Raw genomic sequence first — 21,679 nt, 5'->3', positions numbered from 1 at the left:
CGTCCCTGAGCGCTGCCATCTGCCTGTTGTGCCACCGAGCCCCGGCAGCCCGGCTGCTGTGCTGCTGTCACCGTGTTCCTGGAGCTGCTGTGCTGCCCTGCATGGCCCCGGCTGCTCCTGGACTCTGGGTGGCTCTCAGCTTTGGGTGCAGCAGCGTGTGCTGTGGGGCTCTTGTGGGGGCTGTGGAGGGGCACAGATGACACACGCCTCCACCAGCCCCTTGTTATTCCTTGCTGGGGCACTCAAACCACAGCTGTCAGACTCCCCTGGCACACATTGCTCCCCAAGCAGTGCTGGAGTGTGGTCCCCGCCCTCGGCAACCCACGCTGACCCTGCTGGGGCCACCCGGCTGTGGAGAGCTGCTCCAGCCAACTATGCTCTCCTTTGTTGGGAGGCCGTGCTTTCTGGGACGGTGCCACATGGCCGCTCCCCAGCAGGGCCGCGCTGCCCTGACCTCGTCCCTGCCACGAGGTCACTGACCGCAGGACGGCGGAGGGGGCAGCGCTGCGGCCGTGGGGCGGCCCCCAGATCCTTCCCACGACGCCAACACCCTGCCGTGGGGCAGCCCCACGGTGCCGGCCACGTGGCTGTGTGCAGCCTGAGCTGCAATGGGTATGTTGGAGTCCCGAGTCCCCCACGCTGCCCTGGAGCGGTGGCCCCTACAGCTGGCAGCCCGCCGTCCGCAGCTCTGGTTAATGTTAAAGCCGGCGGACGTCATTGTGCCCGGCCCTGCCTCTCCCCCCCCCGCCTCCTCCCTGCAGCCCCTCTGCTCGGGACCGCCTGTTGTTCAGCTTTGCTTCCCAAAGTGGGATCTGCCCAGCCTTCGTGGCTAAAAAAAGCCGCCCGCTGGCCTGAGCAGAGGGACAGCAAACCTCCACGCCCTGCGCAGCCCGGCCGTGGGCTCGCTGCGGGGTGTCTGTGGGGCACAGCGTCCCTCGTACCAGGGTCAGTCCGGGCAGAGCTCCGCAGAGCAGCGGCGTTGCGTCCCGCTTGGTGCGGTGCCCACATCACGTGTTGGAGCGCTCACTCCTATATAGGGAAACTCGGTGCCCTCTGTGGGCTGAGCTGGCAGCACGGCCCCCAGATGTGCAGGCACCACGGCCCCCCCAGCCCCCACAAGGGCACGGGGACATGAAATGCGCCCGCTGCACCCCGTGTGCCGTACCACCCTATGCAGCCAGACTGTGCCGTGCCCCCCAGTATCTCCGCGGAGCAGGAGGGGGATGCACGCAGCCCGGGGGGCCACACCACGCAGCGCCAGCGGCCGGTCCCCGCGGTCACCTTGTGCCTTGGCGCCGCTCGTGCCCCGCATTAAGCGCACCCCGCTGCGCACCGCGGGCTGACTCACGCCCTTGGGCTTTCCACCGGGGGGTTCTATTGGTGCCCCCCACGGGGCTACGGGGTGGGCGATGGGATGGGGGCGGCAACGGCTTACGCCCCCCCTCCCCCCCGTCCCGTGCGGGGCCCAACGCGGGGGTGCCGGGCGCAGACTTTTACGCACCGCCCCGGGGCGGAGCGAACCACGTTCCCTCTCCGCCGCCACCGCCGCCCCGTCGCGCCGCGCCATGGCCGCCCGCTGCCTTCGCGCCGTCCCGGCGCTGAGCCGCGCCGCCGGGCTGTCCCGCCGCCCCCCCCTCGCCGCCTGCACCGCGCTGGGACTCTCGGGGCAGCGGCGGCACTGTGAGTGCGGTGACCTCGCTGGGGGCGGAGGGGTGTCCTTTGGGACGGGGAGGGCGCGGGTTGGAGCGGTGCGGGGAGGGGACGCGGCGCGGTTCGGCGCGGTTCGGCCCCAACACCGTGTGCAGACGGCCCCGCCCCGGCACTTCACCCCGCGGGCCGTAGCGACCCGGATTGAAGACGGGGCGGGGGGGTCGGGGGGGAACTGCGCCCTCACCCAGCTGGGTTTGTGTCCCCGTGGCCCCGAGGGTTTGCGCCGGGCCACGTCCCGCTCCCGCGTGGGGTTTTGCCCTTCGTGTTGCACCCACGTCCTGAGCGGGGTTTGCACCCGGAGCCGCTCCCGGACGGGTGGGGTGGGGTTGTGCAGCTCACGGTGCTCCCACCATGTCTGTGCCATGGGGCCACGGGTGGGACCCCAGTGAGGGGTGAGCCCCAACGCCTGGCACCCCGACCCGCACCCGGAGCGGACGCTTTCAGCCCCAGTACCCCGGGTTGGGTGGGGGGCTTCGTGCTCCAACCCATCGTGCCCAATGGAGGCTTGCACCGAGCCTGCTCCCGGCCCCGTCTGCCGCTTTGCACCTGAAGTGCACCTGGCCCCGTGTGAGGTTTGTCCCCACGCGGTGCCCCGTGACGCCGTGCTGCCGCCAGATGCTGACAGGCGGATCAAAGTGGCCAGCCCGGTGGTGGAGATGGACGGCGATGAGATGACGCGCATCATCTGGGCCTTCATCAAGGAGAAGGTACGGGGCTGTGGGGGCACGGGCGGCCCCTGTTCCCTGCAGGAAGCAGGTGGTGCGCACAGCGCGGCTTCCGGCACGCGGGGGGGGAAGGGGGGAGGGGGGCCGGGTTTGGCTGTACAGCGCTGCACTGTGCTGCTCTGGGACGGCCCTGCTCTGACCCTCCCCCCTCAGCTGATCCTGCCCAACGTGGATGTGCAGCTGAAGTATTTTGACCTGGGGCTGCCGCACCGGGACAAGACGGACGATCAGGTCACCATCGACTCGGCGCTGGCCACCAAGAAGTACAGCGTGGCCGTCAAGTGTGCCACCATCACCCCCGACGAGGCCAGGGTGGAAGGTGGGAGGGGACTGGGGGGAGGATGTGGGACCCCTGTGTCACAGCGCTGGCTGTGAGTTGGTGCTGTGCTGCTGGCACAGGGCTCTGGCAGCCGCCCACGGCACAAGGGGGCTGAGGGGCCAGGAGGGCTGTGCTGTGCTGTGCTGTGCTGTGCTGTGCTGTGTGGTGCTGGCCGAGCACCTCGTGCCTCACTGCTGCACCTCGCAGAGTTCAAACTGAAGAAGATGTGGAAGAGCCCCAACGGGACGATCCGGAACATCCTGGGTGGGACGGTGTTCCGGGAGCCCATCATCTGCAAGAACATCCCACGCCTGGTGCCCGGCTGGACGCAGCCCATCACCATCGGGCGGCACGCCCACGGTGACCAGGTGAGCACGGCGGTGTGGGGCTGGGGGGCTACTGCTGCCCGGCCCCATGCCAACACACCGCCCTACGCAGTACAAAGCCACCGACTTCGTGGTGGACAAGTCCGGGACCTTCAAGATGGTCTTCACACCGAAGGATGGCAGTGGGGTGAAGGAGTGGGAGGTGTTCAACTTCCCTGGCGGCGGCGTGGGCATGGGCATGTACAACACGGACGAGGTACCGGGGAGCTGCCGGGGGGCCGGTGGGGAGCCTGGAGGACCGTACTGAATGTAGCACTGCGTGTCCTTTGCAGTCCATCTCGGGCTTTGCGCACAGCTGCTTCCAGTACGCCATCCAGAAGAAGTGGCCGCTCTACATGAGCACCAAGAACACCATCCTCAAGGCCTACGATGGGCGCTTCAAGGACATCTTCCAGGAGATCTTTGATAAGTACGGAGCAGACGGGGCGCCGTGGGGCCGGGCTGGGCTGCGAGGTGGGCACCCTGTGCCGGCATGGTGCCGCTGACTGCTGTGCTGCAGGCACTACAAGACGGAGTTCGACAAGCTGAAGATCTGGTACGAGCACCGGCTCATCGACGACATGGTGGCGCAGGTGCTCAAGTCCTCAGGTGGCTTCGTCTGGGCGTGTAAGAACTACGATGGTGACGTGCAGTCGGACATCTTGGCCCAAGGTGATGCTGGCAGCTTTGGGGCTGGTGGGGTTCCGCGCTCCCGTCCCGTCCTGACCCCGTCCCGCCGTAGGTTTTGGCTCTCTGGGGCTGATGACCTCGGTGCTGGTGTGCCCCGATGGGAAGACCATTGAGGCAGAAGCAGCACATGGCACCGTCACACGGCACTACCGGGAGCACCAGAAGGTGGGTGTGTGCCCTGAGGGGTCCCTAACTGAGGGGTCCCTAACTGAGGGGTCCCGGGCGACCGCTGAGTGGGGGCTGTCTGCCCGCAGGGGCGGCCCACCAGCACCAACCCCATCGCCAGCATCTTCGCCTGGACGCGTGGGCTGGAGCACCGGGGCAAGCTGGACAGCAACCCGGAGCTGATCAAGTGAGTGGTGTGAGGCAGGGGGGGTTGCTCCGGGGCTGCCCCATGTGGCACATGGGGACCCGTGCTGGGCCACGGCTGCTGCTGAGCGCGCTGCCCCCAGGTTCGCTCAGACGCTGGAGAAGGTCTGTGTTGAGACTGTGGAGAGTGGGACGATGACGAAGGACCTGGCGGGCTGCATCCATGGGCTGGCCAAGTACGTGTGGCTGCAGGGGTGGGGCGGGCGGCGCATGCCGTGAGGAGTGGGCAGCTATTTAGGGCTCGCACTGCGCCGGGCGGCAGCTCTGGCTGTGGCTGTGGCTATGGCTGTGGCTGTGGCGCAGGATTCCCATTCCGTGCCCTTCTCCCACAGCGTGAAGCTGAACGAGCACTTTGTGAACACCACCGACTTCCTGGATGCCATCAAGAACAACCTGGACAAGGCCCTGGGCAAAAAGTAGAGGACCCCCCCAGGTGCCGCCCGCCATTACCTCACTGCTAACGGCCCGCGAGCGGCACCTGCAGCTCCTCCACACAGCTCAGGAACGTTCCCCTCATTTTTATAACCCATTTTCCTACGTGTGTTTTTAAAGCGTTTCTAGGGGGGGGTTGTAGGAAAGGGTGTGGGGGGCTGCCCTTCACCATGCTGTAATTTATGTAACCTCTGACCTCGTGGTGCCAAATGGCCATTAAATACATCCCGGCCCGTGGTGTGCACGGGGGTCCGTGCGCTCCTGGCACAGCAGGCAGCAGCAGCTAAAGAATTTAAATTCATTTATTTAGAATTATTGCTGAACAACTCTTCCGACCGAGGAGATAGACAAAAATAAACACAGTAGGGCTTTGCATGGGGGGGCAGCCGCTCTGCAGACACAGTGCAGACACCCCGACGGCTCTCCGGCACAGCGTGGCGCGGGGTGCGGTGCTTTTTGGTAACGGGACAGAGGTAGATGTGGGGATTTGGGGTGGGCACGGGGGACTGTGCTAGGGGGGGCTGGGCTGGAGGAGCTGCTGGGCCACGGTGGGGGGCTCCAGGTGCAGGGACACCAGGCAGGGTGGTGACTGGTTCCACACTGGGGTCAGCACGCGGCTGCCCCTCGGCTCTGGGTGCCGGCCCGCTCCCTTCTGCGCTGCAGGATGCAACCGCTGTGTGCCCTGGGGATGGGGATGCGGCATCCTGGGCTGGCGGGGCTGCAGCATGACCAAAGGGCATCCCTGTATCCCGCTCCCACCACAGGGGCACACAGCCCCCCTGGGGCTGCATTTCCAGGGCACGCTCCTTCCTGCAGCCGGGGCTGGAGATGCTCACACGCAGCAGAGTGCAGCATCGGTGCAGCAGAGCAGCCCCTGTGGGCGTGGGACCCCCGCCCGGCCTGTGCTGCCCCTGCAGCCCCGCAGAGCTCCACAGATCACACACGTTACACAGGTTTACAAAGAACATTGGTTGAAGGAAACTGAACTCAGTGAAAAGATAAATCCAACCACGCGGCACATCTGAAAAAAATAAATTACTTTCAAAATACCATCATTTGCTCAAGTTGAACAGGGTTTGCCTTCCTTTAAATACACTGCTCGCCAAAGCCACTCTGTACTCAGAGCTGCTGCTTCCGCTGAGCTTTGCAATTAGTTTGTAAGAAAATACTCTTTGTGTGTGTGCCCTGTGGCCTCTCGTGGCCTGCCCCAGCTCTGCCCGTACCAGCTCACCGCCGGTGCCAGAGCAACAGGAGCTGCTCTGGGCTGTGAGGAGCTGGGAAGCGCGAGGCGGTGCAGTGCTGGACTCCGTGCAGGGGATGCCAGGCTGATGCACGGCATGGTGCAGCTGAGCGGGGACCCAGGAGGTAGGATCAGGAGTGATGCTCGTTGTCTGCTGGGATGCAGCCTGCCAGCTTCAAGTACATCACACAGGTGAGGAACGGGGTGAGGGTCCGGCCACCACTGAGGTGTGAGGGACAAAGGGGTGGCAGGGCACCGGGTAGGAGGACACTCCTTCTCCAGAGGTTTAGGGAGAATGGGCCCCCGGTAGGAATGACCTCATGAAGGCAGGAGTTCTCCCAGGCTCCCTGCCCTGTGCCTGGCCGTGCTTTAGGGATGTCCCCGCCTGCCCACCCCCCTGCAGCAGCACTGCATCCCAGCAGCAGTTCTCTTACACGCTGGATCCATTTCGCCACCCCCCCCCCACCCCGGGCCACCCGCCCTCCTTGCTACAACATGTTGTAATAAGCCATTTCCTTCATGGCCTGCTCTGCCAGCGCGCCGTCGTCTGGGGGGTTCCCCACACCCTCATAGCCGTACGAGTTCTCCTCCTCGTAGTCTTCCATCTCCTGCTGCCCGTCCAGCTCGGTGTGCTCAGCCCCAGACAGGTCCATCATGGGATCTAGGCACAGCGCACACAAGCCGGTATCAGCCCCGTGCCCGTGGGGCTCTGCGGCTCCGCTCTCCCCCCAGCGGCCCCCACCCCACCACAGCACCCGAGGAGCGTTTGCTATGGGCGCTGTGGTTCGGTCCCGCTCGGGCAGCAAGCCAGCAGCGAGCACAGCATCCAGCGTGCAACGTGCAGAGCCCAGCTCAGCTCCGGCACAGCCCACACCTACCTTGGCTGTCCAGGCTGATGTCCATCACGCCGTGCTTGACCTTCATGTGCCGGCTCAGGTTGCCTTTCAGGTTGAACTTGCTGGAGCAATAGGGGCACTTGAAGGGCTTGCTGCCCGCGTGCAGGTGCATGTGGCCCAGCAGGTTGTACATACGGTTGAAGGACTTCCCACAGACCTGCAGCGACGTTCTGGGGTTAGCGGGGTCCTGCAGCCCCCAGTCCCAGCAAAACGCCCAGCAGCAGCCCTGGGGTGCGGCTGTGCGGAACTGACCTCACTGCGGGGGCCCTGATTGCCGCCCAGCGATCTCTAGCGGGGCTGCCCGCCCTCCCCGCCAACCTCCCGCACCGTTCCTGTCCCGCCGCTCTTTCTGCAGCCTCCGCACTCACAGGACCCAGGCGCTGCCCCGCCTCCCCCGGTGCCCCGCGGTACCTTGCACTTGAATGGCTTCACCGGTGAGTGCACGATCATGTGCGTCTTCAGCGTCTGCTTCTGCACAAACGTCTTGAAGCAGATGTGGCACTGGTAGGGCCGGACGCTGGTGTGGATGAGCATGTGCCGCTTCATGTTGGCCTGCAGCGTGAACTCGCGCCCGCACACCTCGCACTTGAACTCCTTCACGCCCTGCGGGGATGCGGGAGGCGCTGAGCGCAGCGGGGAGGGGGCAGCCGAGCCGGGCCGCCCGGCACGGAGCGGGCGCTGCGCTGCGGTGGCCGCCCGCTGCCCGGAGGCGGCTCGGGCCAACGTGAGCCGCGGGCATCCCGGCGCCCTCTGTGGCCAAGGCAGCTCCGGGCACGGCAAGGCAGCGGCCCCGGGGCGCTCCGTGCTGCGCGGCACCTACCTTGTGTGTGAGCGAGTGCTGCTTGAGGTGGTGGATCTGGCTGAACTCCATGCCGCACTCGGTGCAGACGAAGGGCCGGACGTTCTGGTGCTTCAGCATGTGGTTCTGCAGCTGGCTGCGGTAGTGGAAGGACTTGCTGCACTCCAGGCACTGGTACAGCGTGGGGCCCTGGTGCATGGCCAGGTGCCGCTTCAGCTGGGTGAGCGTGGAGAAGTCCAGCCCGCACTCCACGCAGACGTGGCAGCGGCCGCTCTCGTGCTTCACCTCGTGCGCCTTCAGCTCGCTGGGGTAGGCGAAGCCGCGGCCGCAGAAGCGGCAGCTGTAGGGCTTGATGTCGGTGTGCAGCAGCATGTGCCGCTTCAGGTGGCTGGTCTGCGTGAATGCCTTGCTGCACACCTCGCACTTGTGCGGCCGCGTGCCCTGGTGGGTCAGCAGGTGGGTCTGCAGGTGGCTGGGCTGCTTGAACAGCTTGTTGCAGTGCGGGCAGGAGTGCGGCTTGATGCCGTTGTGGCCCAGGATGTGGGTCACCAGGTTGTACTTGGAGGTGTAGGACTTCTCGCACATGCGGCACTGCCAGCGCTTCTGGCGGTCCCCCGCCTCCACCAGGTACGAGTCGTCGATCTGCACGTTGATGTCCAGCCGGTCCAGCTGAGCCTTCTTGCTGTGCTCGCTGTTGCCACCCACAGCATCCGCCTCCAGCTCGCCCGGCTCCTGCCACGTGAAGCCCTGCTCGCTCTTCACCCGGTCGGGGGACGCGGGTGCCTCGGGCTCCCCGGGGGATGCGGCTCCCGCCTCGAAGGCGCACGGCGTCCGCCTGGCGTCTGCGCCGCCGCCCTGCGCCGGGTCGGGTTCGCGGCCGTGGGGCTGCTGCCGCGTGTGCCGGCGCAGGTGCCGCAGGCGCCGGGGTTTCCTGCTGAAGGCGCTGAGGTCGATCATCTTCACGGCGCCGCTGGGCTCCGGCGCGGGGTCCGGGGGGGGGGCGGGCGGGGCACCGCGCTGCGGGTCGGCCTTGTCCTCCCCGGGCACGGGCACCTCGATCGCCTCCGCCTCCGCCTCCTCGCGCTTGACCTTGGGCAGCAGCCTCACCGGGGGCCGCTTCCTCCTGCGCGCGTGCTTCTCCGGGGAGCACTCCGCCTCCAGGGACTCGTCATCCTGCCCGTCTGGCGCCGTTCCCTCGCTCTCGGGCTCCGCCGCGACGTCAGGCTCTCCCTCGCCCCCCAGCCCGGGGAAGAAGCCGGCGGGACTGACGGTGGCCCCCAGCAGCTCATTGTCGGACACCAAGCCCAGCACCGCAGCCTGTGCCAGGGACAGCACCACCACGGCGTCCGTCTGCGTCCCACACTCGGTGAAACGATCCATCCCTGCGCCCTATGCGGTCATGGCTGCGGGAGGAGAGGGACGGCCGTTAGTGCTCCCTCCCACCCTGTGCAGACCCCCATGCAGAGGTTCCCACTGACACAATCCCATGAAATTCAGGGACTCATCCCAACCTAACGCTGCCCGCAGAGCAGGAAGCACTGAAACTCAGCGTGCAGAGCATCCCAGCTGCCCTCTGGAGGCTTCCGCGGGACTCCTCACGCTGTTTAGCAATTCCATCTGCTTCCAGGAAGAAAGTCAAACCATTGCTCACAACTGACACAGAGCGATGCTCATTTGCGCGGGGAGGAGCAGCGCAGTGGGACGGGCTGTTAGAACAGCCTGCAGGGGCTTGTCGGCAGCATAGGATCCTCTGAGCAAATCGCTCCAATGGAAATAGTGCCCAGCCCCAGAGCAGGGGCCGAGCAGCGCCACAGACAGCAGCGATCACTGCCAGCACTGCACAGCTGTGCCCCAAAGCACCTCTGTTCAGTTCCCACTGCCGCTGAGCGTCCCTGGCAGAGGGACAGCCTCGTGGGTCTGCTCCTCACCGTGCGCTTCCCCGAGGAAGCCCACACAGCAGCTCCTGCTCCACCCTGGGCGGTGGTTCTGTGCTGCTGAGGGGCAAAGCACCGGGAGCAGCCCTGCAGCAAGGAGGGGGCAGGGAGCACCCAGAGCCCTGCGGCCGTCCCACACTCTGATGATCCCGGCTGCGAGAAGCAATGATGGGAGACAGTGGAGGGAGGATCACAGACAAAGCAAAAGAGAAAGAGGGAGAGAGAAGTGGGAGAGCTGCTTAAAGCAGCAGGCGGGCTGGCGGCGGGAGCAGCGTGCTGATGGGGAACACGGCCACGCAGCCACTGCGTGGGGACATCTGGGGCGTTCTGCTGCGTGGGGTCACAGCCCCCAGCAGGGCCCATCCCCGGGGCGGGCAGGGCAGAAATGGGATGGCCGCCCTGGGTGAGCAGGAGGCTGCAGCTTCCTCCCGCGGGGGGGACGTCCTGCTCAATGGAATTATTTCCGCAGCTGCAACAAAGAGGAACCCTATGGGGGAGGTGAAATAGGGATAAAGCCTAAGCCAGATGCAGTCGCAGTCCTAGGAGCACCCATGAGGCTGGAGAGCTGCAACCGTGGGCTGCGTATCGCCCTCCTTCTCAGAACAGAGGACCCCCCATATCAGGCTCTCAACATCCCTGCAGCAGAGCTGCAGTCGGGGCAGGGCCGGGCACGGAGCGGTGCGGATGCGGCGATGGGAAGTGCAGCGCCGGGGCTTCGGGGCGCCTCGCAGCGGGCAGCAGCTTCCCAGAAGGAACTCAGCTCCCAAAGCTGTGCCATTCGTGCTGCAGGGAGGAAGCTGCACACAACAGGAGCTCCCTGGGGAGGAAGGCCGGTCCCTTCTGTTTGTGCGGGCGGGAGGAAATGGAAAGCAGGAAAAGCTGCTCGGATCCGGTTGGGATTTTGCTCTCTTCCTTCATTTTGCGGCACAGTGCAGCAATTACTATTTCTCACTTGAATGTCTGTTCCGGTCCGTTTGGACCACGCTTTCTCCAAGGGCTGATTTCTCCAGACCCACATATCATACCCCTTTCATCACCCGGGGCGGTGGCTCTGCTCCCTGCAGCCAGCAGGGCAGGACGGGTCGCGGTGTGCGGCGCAGAGCTGGAGCAGCAGTGGGGACAGCTCTGCTCTCCATGGCACAGCACTGTGATGGGAGCAGCTGCACACACACAGCTCCCAGCACTCACGTGTCTGAGAAAAGCAAACAACCAAACATCACCAATAACCAGAGGCTTTCAGAAGAAGGTCAGTGACAGATCCTCCTCTGCAGCATCTGAGCAAGGGGATGAGAGCTGCTCCCTGGGCTCCCAGCACTAAATACAGGCCTGTGTCACACAAAGGACCCTTTGCACTTTGTCAGACATTGAAGCTCTTGTACATGAGCGAGCTTTGCTGCTCAGAAGAGAGCATGGCCACAGCAGCCACAGAGCTGCCGGCGCAGCTGCACAACACCGCACCAGGGAGAAGTGGCAGCCGGAGGGACGCTGATGTTTCACTTCCCCCTCACACTTCCCTGTGGCTCTCGTGGGCCAGGAGTGCCGTTTCCCAGCACACCAGCTGGGCTGGGAGCAGCACCGCAGCTCCATGTGCACGCAGCCGGGGCTCTCTGGGTGCAGAGCCGCACTGCAGTGCTGGGCACTGGGGAGGGAGGTGGTCCCACGGTCCCAGCACCCATCCTAGCACTGCTCCAGGCCAGCACCAGGCGGGCACAGGAAGGACAGAATGGTTGAACTCCACCCGTCCATGGAAGAGGCACACCTGCAGAGGGACAAACAGCTGCAGTAGTGCCCACTGCGAGCAGGAAAGCACCACCAGGCAGATGAGCTTGTACCCGACGTGCGCAGAGCTCTGTGTGGCACAGGCACAGGCCTGATCCAGAACAGCTCTGCACCGGTGCACCCCTGACCACTCCTCGTGCCCTCATGACCACCTCACTGCAGCACACTGCCCGGCCCCAGACCTGCTCTCAGCCCGCCTCTCCCTCAGTGCCAGCAAACAGCTGCACAGATTTCATCACTCCGCTTTCCAGCAAAGCCATCACTCTTCCAGGAAATATCTCCATGCAAAAATCCCCTACGACACCAATTTGTCCACATCTCCCCTAAGCACACCGGTGCCTCTCTGCAGCTCCGGGGTCGCTCGGGAGGGTCACCCAAATCCACGCTGCCCACCCCGCACTGTGGCTGCGGTGCTCTGGGGGCAAAGGCCGTGTTGGTTCTGCTGTGTGCACTGCAGGGATCAGTCCCCGAGCCAGAGCTGCAGGCAGTGACAGCAGCACCTGCAGCCCGGGCTGAGCTCTCTTTGCCTTCCCCTGTGCTGCTGTGCCTGCTGGGCTCCCTGTCCTCTCTGTGCTGCTCCAGCGCTTTGGGCAGCCCCGTACCCACAGACCCTGCATGTGCTGGGGGGCACTGGGGCCGTGCACATCATCCATAGCAAGCAGCTAATTGCTGGATCTCAAATATCTGCATGAGCACTTCTGGGCTTATTTTCTTTCTCTGCTAAAAGAGCTTTCCATCAAGTTTGATAAAGGAAAAAAGTCAGCCTTTCATCTTTCGGTCTGTGCGTGGTTTTTCCATAAAGCTCCTTACAGCATCCATACAAATTTTAAGCAGAATAAAATGCATTCTTTCCCCCTGAAAATCACAAGGAATCACTGCAGCCATTTACAACCCCAACTGGACTCTGCTCTGCATGAGGCCGGGGGACTCGTGAGGTCCCCACGGTCTGAGCTGTGCAATAGAGCCCTGGGGGGGTTTCTGCTCTCTGCCCCCCAGCGTGTCCCCATACAGGACAGTCATTCTGCTGGGTTGCTGCTGGCAAAGTAAACTCGACCTTCTTAAAGAAATCAAGCCAACATTTCAATTCGCTCCACCAGTGCCTCCAAGTTGGGTGCCCCCTAACTCGGCTCATTAAGGGCAACTGTTAGCAGGTTCTGTAGAGAAAAGAGAACAGTGCTGGGCGCGTGCAGATCCACTGCAAGGAGCTACGGGGTGTGGAGGGCTCCTCTTGGGGGCTCAGGTTCCAGAGCCAAGGACAGCCCCAGCCCACACTGTGATGAAGGCACTGTTTGGTGGCACAAGCAGGCTGGGGAAAACAGTGACGGCGTGTCTGCGTGGCACTGTGTCAGGGAGGGAGCGACCTCCTCCTCATCAGGCCGTGTTAAAAACGCAGATCATCAACATCTGGGGATTCTGCCAGCAGTCTCACTGCCATCCTCACACCCAGAGGGGAAAGCAATCACCGATGGGCTCATAGCCACCGGGCTCCTGGTCACACAGGTGGAAGAGAAGGAGGCCTGATTCCCAAATAATGACAGCACGGGGAGAGCACAGCACAGGGATGCCAGAAGCTGGGCCGAGCAGGGCTGCACCCACTGCCCTGGGACAACCCCTGCTGAGACCCTCAGCCCAGCCCTGAGCACCCACCCTGCGCCCCTTCCCCCCAACACTGTCCTCTCCTCTCCTCTCCTCTCCTCTCCTCTCCTCTCCTCTCCTCTCCTCTCCTCTCCTCTCCTCTCCTCTCCTCTCCTCTCCTCTCCTCTCCTCTCCTCTCCTCTCCCTTCTCCTCTCCTCTCCGCCACTCTCATCCTTCCCGTTTCCCTGGCAACCTCTATCTGGGCGCTGTGGATCTGTCCTCTGCCTCCCTCTTATCTCTCTCCTTTCTCTTTCATCTATCTCCTAATCTCCCTCTGTATTCCAAACCTCTGTCCTTTGCTTGCCTGCTTTCTCTCTCGCTTTTCATCTCCTCCTACGTCTCCTCTATCTCTGGGATACAATTATTTGAATCTCACAAAGAAAAGAATCCTCCCCATGACCGGCCGTGGCCCCTGTGCTGCCGGGACCCCAAGGCTCCCCGAGCGCCCAGCCGCGCTGGGAGCAGCGCTGCAGCCGAGCGCTTCCCGGCCCCGCAGACAAAGGCAGAGCACGGCGTCAGTCTCGTGCCACGGCTGTCCAGGATTGGGCGATCGGAGCCGCCCCACACGCTGCCCACGTTCCGTGCAGTGCTGCGCTTTGCGTCCCTGCTTCGCCTTTACCCGGCGCTTCGCAGCTGAAACGGAGCGGCCCCGGAGCAGCCCGGTCCCCACGTCCCCACGTCCTCCTGCCCCTCCAACGCCAAAGGAGAACCGGCGGCCCCGAGCCGAGCTCCTGCGGCCCTCAGCTTCCGCCTCGAAGCGAGCAGGCAGGGACACAACCACCCAGGGGCCGTGGCAGCGCACGAGGGCCGGAGCGCAGCCCGCAGCACCGAGCGCCACCGCCGCTCCCAGCGCCCCTCGCCGTCCGGCCCGGCGGCACCGCGACCCGCGGCGACCCCGCAGCCCCAGTCGAGCGCCGACCCGCAGCCCTCGGGCTCAGCCCGCAGCCCCGAGCGCCCTCAGCACCGCCCGCGGGCACCGCAGCGCTCCTCCTCCACACGAAGCCCCCCGGCCGCGCCTCGCCCCCACCTGCGCAGCAGAGCCGCGGCCCCGCGCCGTGCCGAGCCGAGCCCTGGGATGTCCCCGCTCGCCCGCACCTGAGCGCAGCGATGCCGGCACACGGATCGGGTCCCTCCTGCCCGGCCGGGGCTGCCCGCACCGCGCGGGGTCTGCGGCACTCGGTCCCTCCTCCCTGCAAAACAGTTTTGTTGGTTTTTTTTTTTTTTTTTTGGTTTTTTTTTTTTTTGCTTTTAAGCGAAATAAACAGGGAAAGAGCGACTTTCAAGTTCCTGCTCGCTGCAACGACTTCTCTTCTACACGGTCCCTTTCCTCTCCGAAAATAGAAGAGCTATTCAAAAAAGACGCGAAAAGAAAAAAGGAACTGAATAGAGGAAAGAGGAAAGAAAAAATGGAGCCCCAAGGGGGAGGAGAAAAACAGAATGAAAAGACAGCAAAAGTAAAGAAAAGGGATGAAAAATAAAGGAGGGGGAAGAGAGAGACAGACAGAGAAGCTTTGAAAAGAAAGAATGCTCCCAGCCTGAATACAGTGTGCATGAAAAAAAGAGCGCTTGAAAAGAAACAGCCACATGAAATGACCTCTCATTCACAGACTGTGCCAATCACGACGACAATGTAAATCCTTTCTTCTTTTTTTACATTCTCTCTCTTTCCAGTGGGGGCAGAGGGAGAAGGAAGAAAAGAGAGTTAATTCTCAGCGCGGCAGAGAATAAATCTGCTCCTTTCTAACTCCCTGAAAGAGACACCGAGCTACTTTTAAAAATACTTCTCTGGTAATCACGCATGCAGATATGTAGAAAAGTCAGCGGAATTCTGCATGCTGAGATCCTGCAGGAGGGTCCGACTCCACAGAGGGCCTCCAAGAAACCTCCGTCCTTTCCCTGGTGAAAAAAGCAGCAAACAGAAAACAAAACCGCGCAGCCACGAGAGGCGAGCGGAGCTGGAGACGCGGGTCAAGAAGCAAACCTTGCCGGGAAGGAGGGCTGTGGGAGGCAGGCGGGGCGCAGGCCGGGACCCCGGCACCGCTGCGAGGGCAGGCAGGGCTCTGAGCGCGTGGGGTGGCTGCCGTGGGGCCGAACGCCCCTGTGCTGAGTGCGGCGCTGCCGGCGGCAGTGGGGCCGGGTGCCGGGCTGCGCTGCCCTGCTCTGCTGGGACACACGGCTCGGTGCCCGCAGCAGCGGCGTGGAGCTCGGTGCAGAGCAAAGAGCGTGGTGTGGGAGGAGGTGTAACACGGGACAAAGGAGGCGAGGACGGTGGAAGTGGAGGCGGCGAGGAGAACGCTGCTGCTCTGCCGGAGCGGGGCCTGGGCCAAGGGCAGCGGGGCAGCAGCAGCAGAGCTATGCAGCTGGTTCTGCGGGCCGGCGGCCGGCGCTGCGGAGAGGCCTGGATGTGTGATTGTAAGAGGAAACGCAGCCAAAGTGGTACCGTGTGGGATGCACAACTCCCAGCAACGGCGCCGTGCCCTGCTGTGCTACAGAGAGGGCCGAGGGAGACAACGGCCGCGCGAAGGCAACGCCGCCCTTGCGACGTGCTGCGTTTTCCTTGCAAACGACTTCTGCCTCCGCATCCCGGCGCAGAGCTCACCCAGGCTGCGCGGTGCCGGGCCCTGCAGCCCACAGCGGGGCTGGTCTGTGAGCAGGGGGTCAATGGGCGACAGCCGCGGCTGCACACGGCGTCGCCGACAGCCCAGCCCTTCCACACAGTGAACAATGGCCGGCTGGGAAGCGGCCCCTGAGCTGCAACCACCACGTATTGTGCTTTGGTTCTTACTTCTGCTGAGGCCAGAGCAGCCATCTGCAGCCCCGGGACCGAGCAGGGACAGGAGCTCAGCGCCGCTTTCAGTACGGACACGCAAACCTTCTGCTCCCAGCCAGCTGCCTCGGGTCTCGGGGGGCAACGACCCTCTGGAAAAGCCCCACCGCCTCCTATTTCTCCAACAGCAGCACGGGTGCGCGTTCACCATTTTAGGAGCAAAAGAAACCGCTCAGCTGCAGAAGCTGAGTTATTCTCAGATCTGAGAACTGAAAACGTTTCAGATCCCTCTCTGAACGGGGCAGCACTTTGGAAAGATGGGCATTCACGTTTAGGAAGCGCTGCCCAGCAACCCACAGAGTGGAAGCAGTGGGGTGAGGGGGAGCAGCGTGGGTCTGCCCAGAGCACGGAGCTCTCCCAAAGCTCCAGAGCTGCTGCCAACGCTCCTCAGTGCCTGCACTGCATGCTGCTCACCCTGCCCCATCCCTGCACAGCCCTGCCCCGATGTGAGCAGCATGGCCAACACACGCACTGCTTGCAATTCAAGGCTCAGGAACACACTGGCAAACACCTGCATGCACACGCGTGGACCTCCTTCTCCCACAGCCCTCCCCAGGGCCGGTGCTGGGGCTCGGTGCCGCCTGCTGCCCACCTCAGCACTGCGGGAACACAGCGAGCGTGTTTCAACACACACAACTCTGCGCTGCGCTCGGCGACGCTCTGTGCGGAGGTTCTTTCCTCCTTTAATGACAAAGTCTGGAGCACCAACAGGTAAAACACAATTGGAAACCGATAGGGAAAACAGTCCTGAGCTGCGAGGCATTGCTCCTGCCCTCGCAAAGGTAACGCGTGTGAGGCACAGAATGGAAGCTTCAGAAGATAAAGGCCGTATGTGGAACTGAAGGCTGCTTGAGAGCCTACGAGCGAACGAAGTTTGGGAATCGCTTTGAGCAGAGCCGCTTTTCCCTCCTTCAGATGCGCCAGCAAGGAGCCAGTAAGGATCCAGCAAGGAGCCTCCTGGGCTGCCCATGCAGAAGGCCACTTCCACGAAGGTGGTGACGCTGGCAGTGCAGAGCTGGGGAAGGGATCCACACCACCACACTGCGTCCCTCTGTGTGCTGCTGCGCTGAGTGCCCCCGGCCTGGCAGCCTGCAGCAGCTGAAATTTCACACCGGAGCTGCATTTGGCTCTGCCCTGTGTCTGCCTCCAGCCCTGTCCTGCAGACCTGCATGGGAACAGCTGCAGGGGGTGCACGGGGAGCTGCAGGTGCACGGGGTGTAAGCACAGCAGAGCACACCAGTGCAGCAGTTCCATGCATTAAAAGCTGGGGAGGCCTGGCAGCATCTGCCCACAGTGAAACAAACTCGGAGGTAATAGTGCAGAGCAATGTGGGGAGGAGGAGCCCACCAGCACGCCTCAGTGCTCCTCAGCCGCTTCCGAGGGCAGCACCTCGAGTGGCACACAGCTGAGGGCACTGGGCTGGATGCTCACCTGTCACAGGCAGCTCTGGGAACGCCTTCATTTTAGCAGTCTTTATAAACATTTTGCACCTTTGGTACCTGGGCCACAAGGCTGCTTTTATCCAAACACTTTTCCCCTTTGCTTTGGCAACAAGGGCTGCCTGAGCTGCCTGCAGTCCATGTTTCCAAAACAACGTGCATCACTGCTCTGTTTTACACTCATTGCAGTAAGAAATCCCAAAAATGTACAGAATATCCAACTGTTGAAATCATTCACTTATATGCACCCCTCGTTGATGATCATAAAATGAAATCAAACCGCTTGAAACCCCCCATAAATCACAGCTCTCTCTGCAGATGCGTTCTGCAGTCACCCTGATGAGCGTCTGACGCACACACTGTGTGGTCAAAGCACAAGACAGGGAAGAATGGCAGCAGGGCACTGCATGCCGTGACCACACTCGGTGCTCCCGAGCGCACGCAGCGAGGAACCCACTGCGGCACCGCAGCCCAAAAGAGCACCCAAAAGAATCGCCTCCTCTGTCACAGTTCTTTCCTCCAGGAGGGACCCAGCCCTTCCCAGGGGCCCTCTGGGGTTTCACCACGGGGCTGTTTTTGGGCACCAGGGGTGGACACATCTCATGCTGTCCTCCTGCTTCACGCACGGATCGCGTCCCGTTGGCTCCTCCGGCCAACACAGCACAGCAGAGCTCCTCGCTCCCGCCCTCGGCAGCAACGCTCAGCTTCCTGGCTTAATTAATTTTCAGCCTTTCAAGGTGATGAATGGTTACAAATTTCCTTCCTTCGCCTATCACTCCTCAGCTATCAGGTTGGAATCCCATCCGGCTGAGCCATGGGCTGAGCCCAGAGCGGCCTTCCTGCCCTGCAGCCCCACACCGACCTGCCTGAGCCCCACTCCCAGCACAGCTCATGGAGCCGCAGGTGACGCTTCTCTGAGATTTTTCCTCTCCCAACTCAAACAGTGCCCTTCTGCCTCAGTTTCTCTGCTGTGAACTAAGAGTTGGGCTGGGAGGGAAGGAGGAGGGGGAAGTTGTGTTCCTACTTCCCACTCGAGGACGTTCCCAGAAATTCAGCAGATCTCATGTTTGGAAAGGACAAGCCTCCCTCCTCTCACTTCTCCTTTACAGAAAAGGCCGTGGTATCTCATAGTGATATCCCACAGACCGCAGGGGAGCGGGAGCAGGGGAGCTGCATGCTTCACAAAGAGGTTTTTAGGCAGGATTATTACATGTTGTTTCTATTTAGATTGTTAAAAATGCCCTATTGTCATTCAAATGACCGTCAAGGAGCCGAGAGCAAAGACCACCGTGGGGAGAGGTTAAAATCCCCCTCGCCCCCTTCAGTTTGAAGTTGGAGAAAGAAAATGCTGTTCTCTGAGCAGGTCCCCATTGGAATCAGGGGGAAGAATTCCTCAGATAAAGCAGCATCCTCCACCCAGCCAGGCCTGAGCTGCAGCAGCGGCCGCGCCGAGGGACACACAGCACTCAGGATGGCTGCTTTGCTGTGCTCAGGGCGCTGGGCTGCGAGGGCTCTGCGGCACCAGAGCAACTCCTGGCACACTCCGACCACCGCTGCCCACCTGCTGCGGGCGTCCTTCAGCACAGCAGGGCTGTTTGCTCTGCGCTGTCTCCTAAACTCACTGATAAACAAGAAGCCTTCTCTGCGTGTTTTGCCCAGCAAAGCCAACTCAACACACCTCTGCAGAGCTGCAACCCGCCCTCGTGTGTCAGCAGGAACCAGCAGAGAAGTGCTGGGCACCACGAAAGGAAGCTCTCACTGCAGCACTGTCAGAACCGACTCCTGACCGCCGAGTTCCTTAAGCTCAGGCTGAAAGGCTCCTTGGTGTGTGACACTGAGTCACTGCAGCCCAGTGTGCCGCCGCACGGGGCATAGGGCGTTCACAGAGGGCATTCATCTCACAGCCTCAGCGCTGCACCCATCCAGGCCCCACCTCTGATGGCTCTCAGTTTCTGGAGTTCTTTGTTGGGGAAATGCATCCGCGGTGCCCCACTGCTGAGGCCACGGCTGCTGGTCCTCAACTCGCTGCCAAGGGGCTCAAGGGAGGTGGTGGAGCCAGTGCTGCTGCTGTGCCTTCCTGAAGCTTCCCTGGCAGAGCCGTGGGCTGAGGGTCTCCCACACACCTGGGCTGTGTCCTAAGCAGCGTGGCCGCCGGCCGGGCCGCACTGCAGCAGTGCGTATGGAGCTGCCACGTGTGTTGGGCTGCTTGGAATCAGTGACAGCTGGGAGCCCACGAGCCGAGCCTGTGCTGCTGTGGGAGCTCCCATAGCCACCCCTGGGCGCTGCAGGGAGCGAAGGAGCTGCTGGGTGCCTCCTGCCACCTCTTGCCACCCCGCTGACAAAGAAACTATTCGTGATTGACTTACTCGTTAATTGTAACAAATGTACCCACCGCATCCTGCCGGTTACCAGGGAGCTACTAAAAGGCTGCGGGAAGTTCGGAAGCACGGCCAAGCACTGCCCAGCACACCGTGCCCGGCCCGGCCCCTCCCGCAGCCCCGGGGGACAAAAGGAGCGGAGCCCGGGACCTGGCGGGGCGGCTCCGGGGATGGCGGCGGTGTCACCCCGCCCCGGGGCCTTTCCCCTCTCTCTGGACGCACCGCGGTTCCCGGCCGGGACGGCACCCCGACTCCCGAACCCGGTGCAGCCTGCCGGTTCCGCGCCCCTCCGCCCGGCCCCGCGCTCCCTCGCACCTCGGTGGCCGCACGGTGCGCCCGCAGCCCCGCCGCTCTCCCACGCCTTCCACGAGGACCTCCGCGCGTGAGGAGCGGATGACAGCCGGGGGATGACGGAAACACAGGGACAGCGCAGCCGGCCCCGACCCCTCTGGCGTTGCCCCCCGCCCCGCAGCGCGGCCCCATTTACGCGCGACCCCGGCGACCCCCCGCCCCCCCCATCCACGCTACCCGCACCTCCCCGCAGCCCCCGCCCCGGACGCAGCGCTCGGGGCCCGGTTCCGGCGTGGGAGCGTGCCGTACCCCGCTGCCGCACCGCAACAGGTCCTGACCCCACGCCCCGCAGCCGAGCCCGGCCCGCCCGGCCGCCTCCCGCCCCTCCGCAACTTCGGCCCCGCGGCCGCGGAGAAACTTTGCGAACGGCGGCGGTGGGGAAACTTGCGGCTGCGGAGCGGGGCGGGCGGACCCACGTGCGGACCGGGCACCGCCGCCGCCCCGCACCCCCCGCCCGCCGCCATCGCTCCCGGCCCGGCGAGGGGAGGCGGGCGGGCGGGCGGCGACGCGCGGGGCCCCGGGCGGGCGCTGCGGCCCCGGGGCGCGGCGGGGACTCACCGTGCGCTGCCGCGGCGGCTCCGCAGGGCGCGGGGCGACGGCGGCTGCGGGCCGCGGGCCCGGCGCTGGGCGCGCAGGAAGGAAGGAAGGAGGGAATGAGGCAGGCTGACGTGAAGGGATGCAAAACAGCTCCTCCTAACTCGGCCGGGAGCGAGGAGCGCGGCGGCGCCGGGGCCCTTTATCTCGCCGCCGTGCCCCCGCGTCCCCCCCGCCGCGCCCGGACAAGTTTCCCGGGATCCGAGCGGCCCTACGCCCACCCCCCGATCCGCTCCGGCCGCCGGCGGTCGCCTGGAGCCCGGCCCGCCCCCGGCACCGGGGAACAAAGCTGCGGGGCGCGGCCCGCTCGTCGCCGGGACTGCGGCGCTGCCCGGAGCGGGGGCGGCCATCGAATCCCTCTCCGCCCCGCCGGGTCCGGGCCGCCGTCCGCCGCGACCACCTGTAGCCGTGGGCCTGGAGCGGCCCCCGCCCGCAGCTCCGGCCCCGAGGCCGCCCGCCCGGCCGGGTTGCGCGGGTCGCTCCGGGGGCGGCAGCACAAGGGGGCGCGGCACGGCTGCTGCCGGGACTCAGCATCACCCCCCCCCGTGTTGCGGGGACCTGGGCGACCCGAGGGCACGGCGAGGGGCACGGCGAGGGGCACGGCTCCCCGCAGAGGGAAGGGCCAGCCCTGGGCGGGCAGAACTTCCCCCTTCCCTGAAACCCCAGAGCGTCCCGTGGCCGGGGAGCGCCGCTCAGGGCCCGGGGATGTGGGGAGGACGGGGGAGGGCCGCGAGGGGACAGGGTGTGATGGCTGCACCGGGGCGAGGGGAGAGCGGGAGGCGATGGGTCTCCGGGGTGGTGGGAGAGGGAGCGAAGGCGGCGGGGCTGCGGCTGAGGCTCATCTCCATGGAAGCACGGAGCTGGGCAGACTCGTCGCCGCCGAGAGGTGTCTGAAAATGCAGTTCTTTGTCTGGCAGACGCTTCTCATTTTCACTCTGTTTTCCATATCCTTACGTGCAAACCGACATTGCTGATACGTGAAAGCAGTGACTGATCACGGCTGTCACTGCACGTGTGGAGGGTGGTCCGGTGACCCCAGAACAGCATCTCTGCTCGGAGGGCCTGGTTCAAAGAAGGCAGATCCTCCACCACGCACGCACAGCACTGCCAAACAGCTCCGTGTGGCCGCAGCCTTTCCCCACTGTTCAGGCTTTGTTAGGGCTCGGTTTTCCCATGCAAATATTTGCAGATATACA

General features: G+C 63.9%; 2 protein-coding genes across 4 annotated transcripts; one reads left to right on the top strand and one right to left on the bottom strand.

Annotated features, from left to right (window-relative positions):
• Positions 1–1,508: 1,508 nt before the first annotated feature.
• IDH2 (isocitrate dehydrogenase (NADP(+)) 2) lies at positions 1,509–4,901 on the top strand. Its single transcript, XM_085234481.1, has 11 exons — positions 1,509–1,680; positions 2,326–2,417; positions 2,589–2,754; positions 2,962–3,122; positions 3,193–3,336; positions 3,413–3,549; positions 3,640–3,791; positions 3,862–3,974; positions 4,064–4,161; positions 4,262–4,354; positions 4,511–4,901. The coding sequence occupies exons 1-11, from the start codon at positions 1,566–1,568 to the stop codon at positions 4,596–4,598; spliced, it is 1,359 nt and encodes a 452-aa protein (XP_085090607.1). The 5' UTR covers positions 1,509–1,565; the 3' UTR covers positions 4,599–4,901.
• On the bottom strand, positions 4,895–20,592 carry ZNF710 (zinc finger protein 710). Of its 3 annotated transcripts, XM_085234471.1 has the most exons (6): positions 20,448–20,585; positions 13,990–14,084; positions 7,567–8,948; positions 7,158–7,349; positions 6,729–6,903; positions 4,895–6,511 (listed from the first exon to the last, which is right to left on the bottom strand). In XM_085234471.1, exons 3-6 carry the CDS (start codon positions 8,923–8,925, stop codon positions 6,339–6,341), a joined length of 1,899 nt encoding a protein of 632 aa, XP_085090597.1. In that variant the 5' UTR covers positions 8,926–8,948; positions 13,990–14,084; positions 20,448–20,585; the 3' UTR covers positions 4,895–6,338. The 3 variants fall into 3 exon arrangements, with proteins under 3 accessions (XP_085090597.1, XP_085090596.1, XP_085090598.1); XM_085234470.1 differs by lacking the exon at positions 13,990–14,084 and having other exon boundaries at positions 20,448–20,592; XM_085234472.1 differs by lacking the exons at positions 13,990–14,084; positions 20,448–20,585 and adding an exon at positions 9,057–12,938.
• Positions 20,593–21,679: the final 1,087 nt, after the last annotated feature.

This window comes from Meleagris gallopavo, chromosome 12 (assembly GCF_905368555.1).
Source record: "Meleagris gallopavo chromosome 12, MGAL_WU_HG_1.1, whole genome shotgun sequence".
NCBI lineage: Eukaryota > Metazoa > Chordata > Aves > Galliformes > Phasianidae > Meleagris > Meleagris gallopavo.
Note: the sequence above shows the minus strand (reverse complement) of the source record. Positions and strands in the feature narration are given on the sequence as shown.

What these genes read in the sequence shown, in the direction of transcription:
- IDH2 (XM_085234481.1), top strand. Translation starts at nt 1,566, where the DNA reads ATGGCCGCCCGCTGCCTTCGCGCCGTCCCGGCGCTGAGCCGCGCCGCC. An exon ending in CGACGAGGCCAGGGTGGAAG is followed by an intron (nt 2,755 to 2,961) that starts GTGGGAGGGGAC and finishes TGCACCTCGCAG; the next exon opens with AGTTCAAACTGAAGAAGATG. An exon ending in GGCACGCCCACGGTGACCAG is followed by an intron (nt 3,123 to 3,192) that starts GTGAGCACGGCG and finishes CGCCCTACGCAG; the next exon opens with TACAAAGCCACCGACTTCGT.
- ZNF710 (XM_085234470.1), bottom strand. Translation starts at nt 8,925, where the DNA reads ATGGATCGTTTCACCGAGTGTGGGACGCAGACGGACGCCGTGGTGGTG. An exon ending in TGAAGCCATTCAAGTGCAAG is followed by an intron (nt 6,904 to 7,157) that starts GTACCGCGGGGC and finishes ACGTCGCTGCAG; the next exon opens with GTCTGTGGGAAGTCCTTCAA. An exon ending in CATCAGCCTGGACAGCCAAG is followed by an intron (nt 6,512 to 6,728) that starts GTAGGTGTGGGC and finishes CGCTGTGCCTAG; the next exon opens with ATCCCATGATGGACCTGTCT.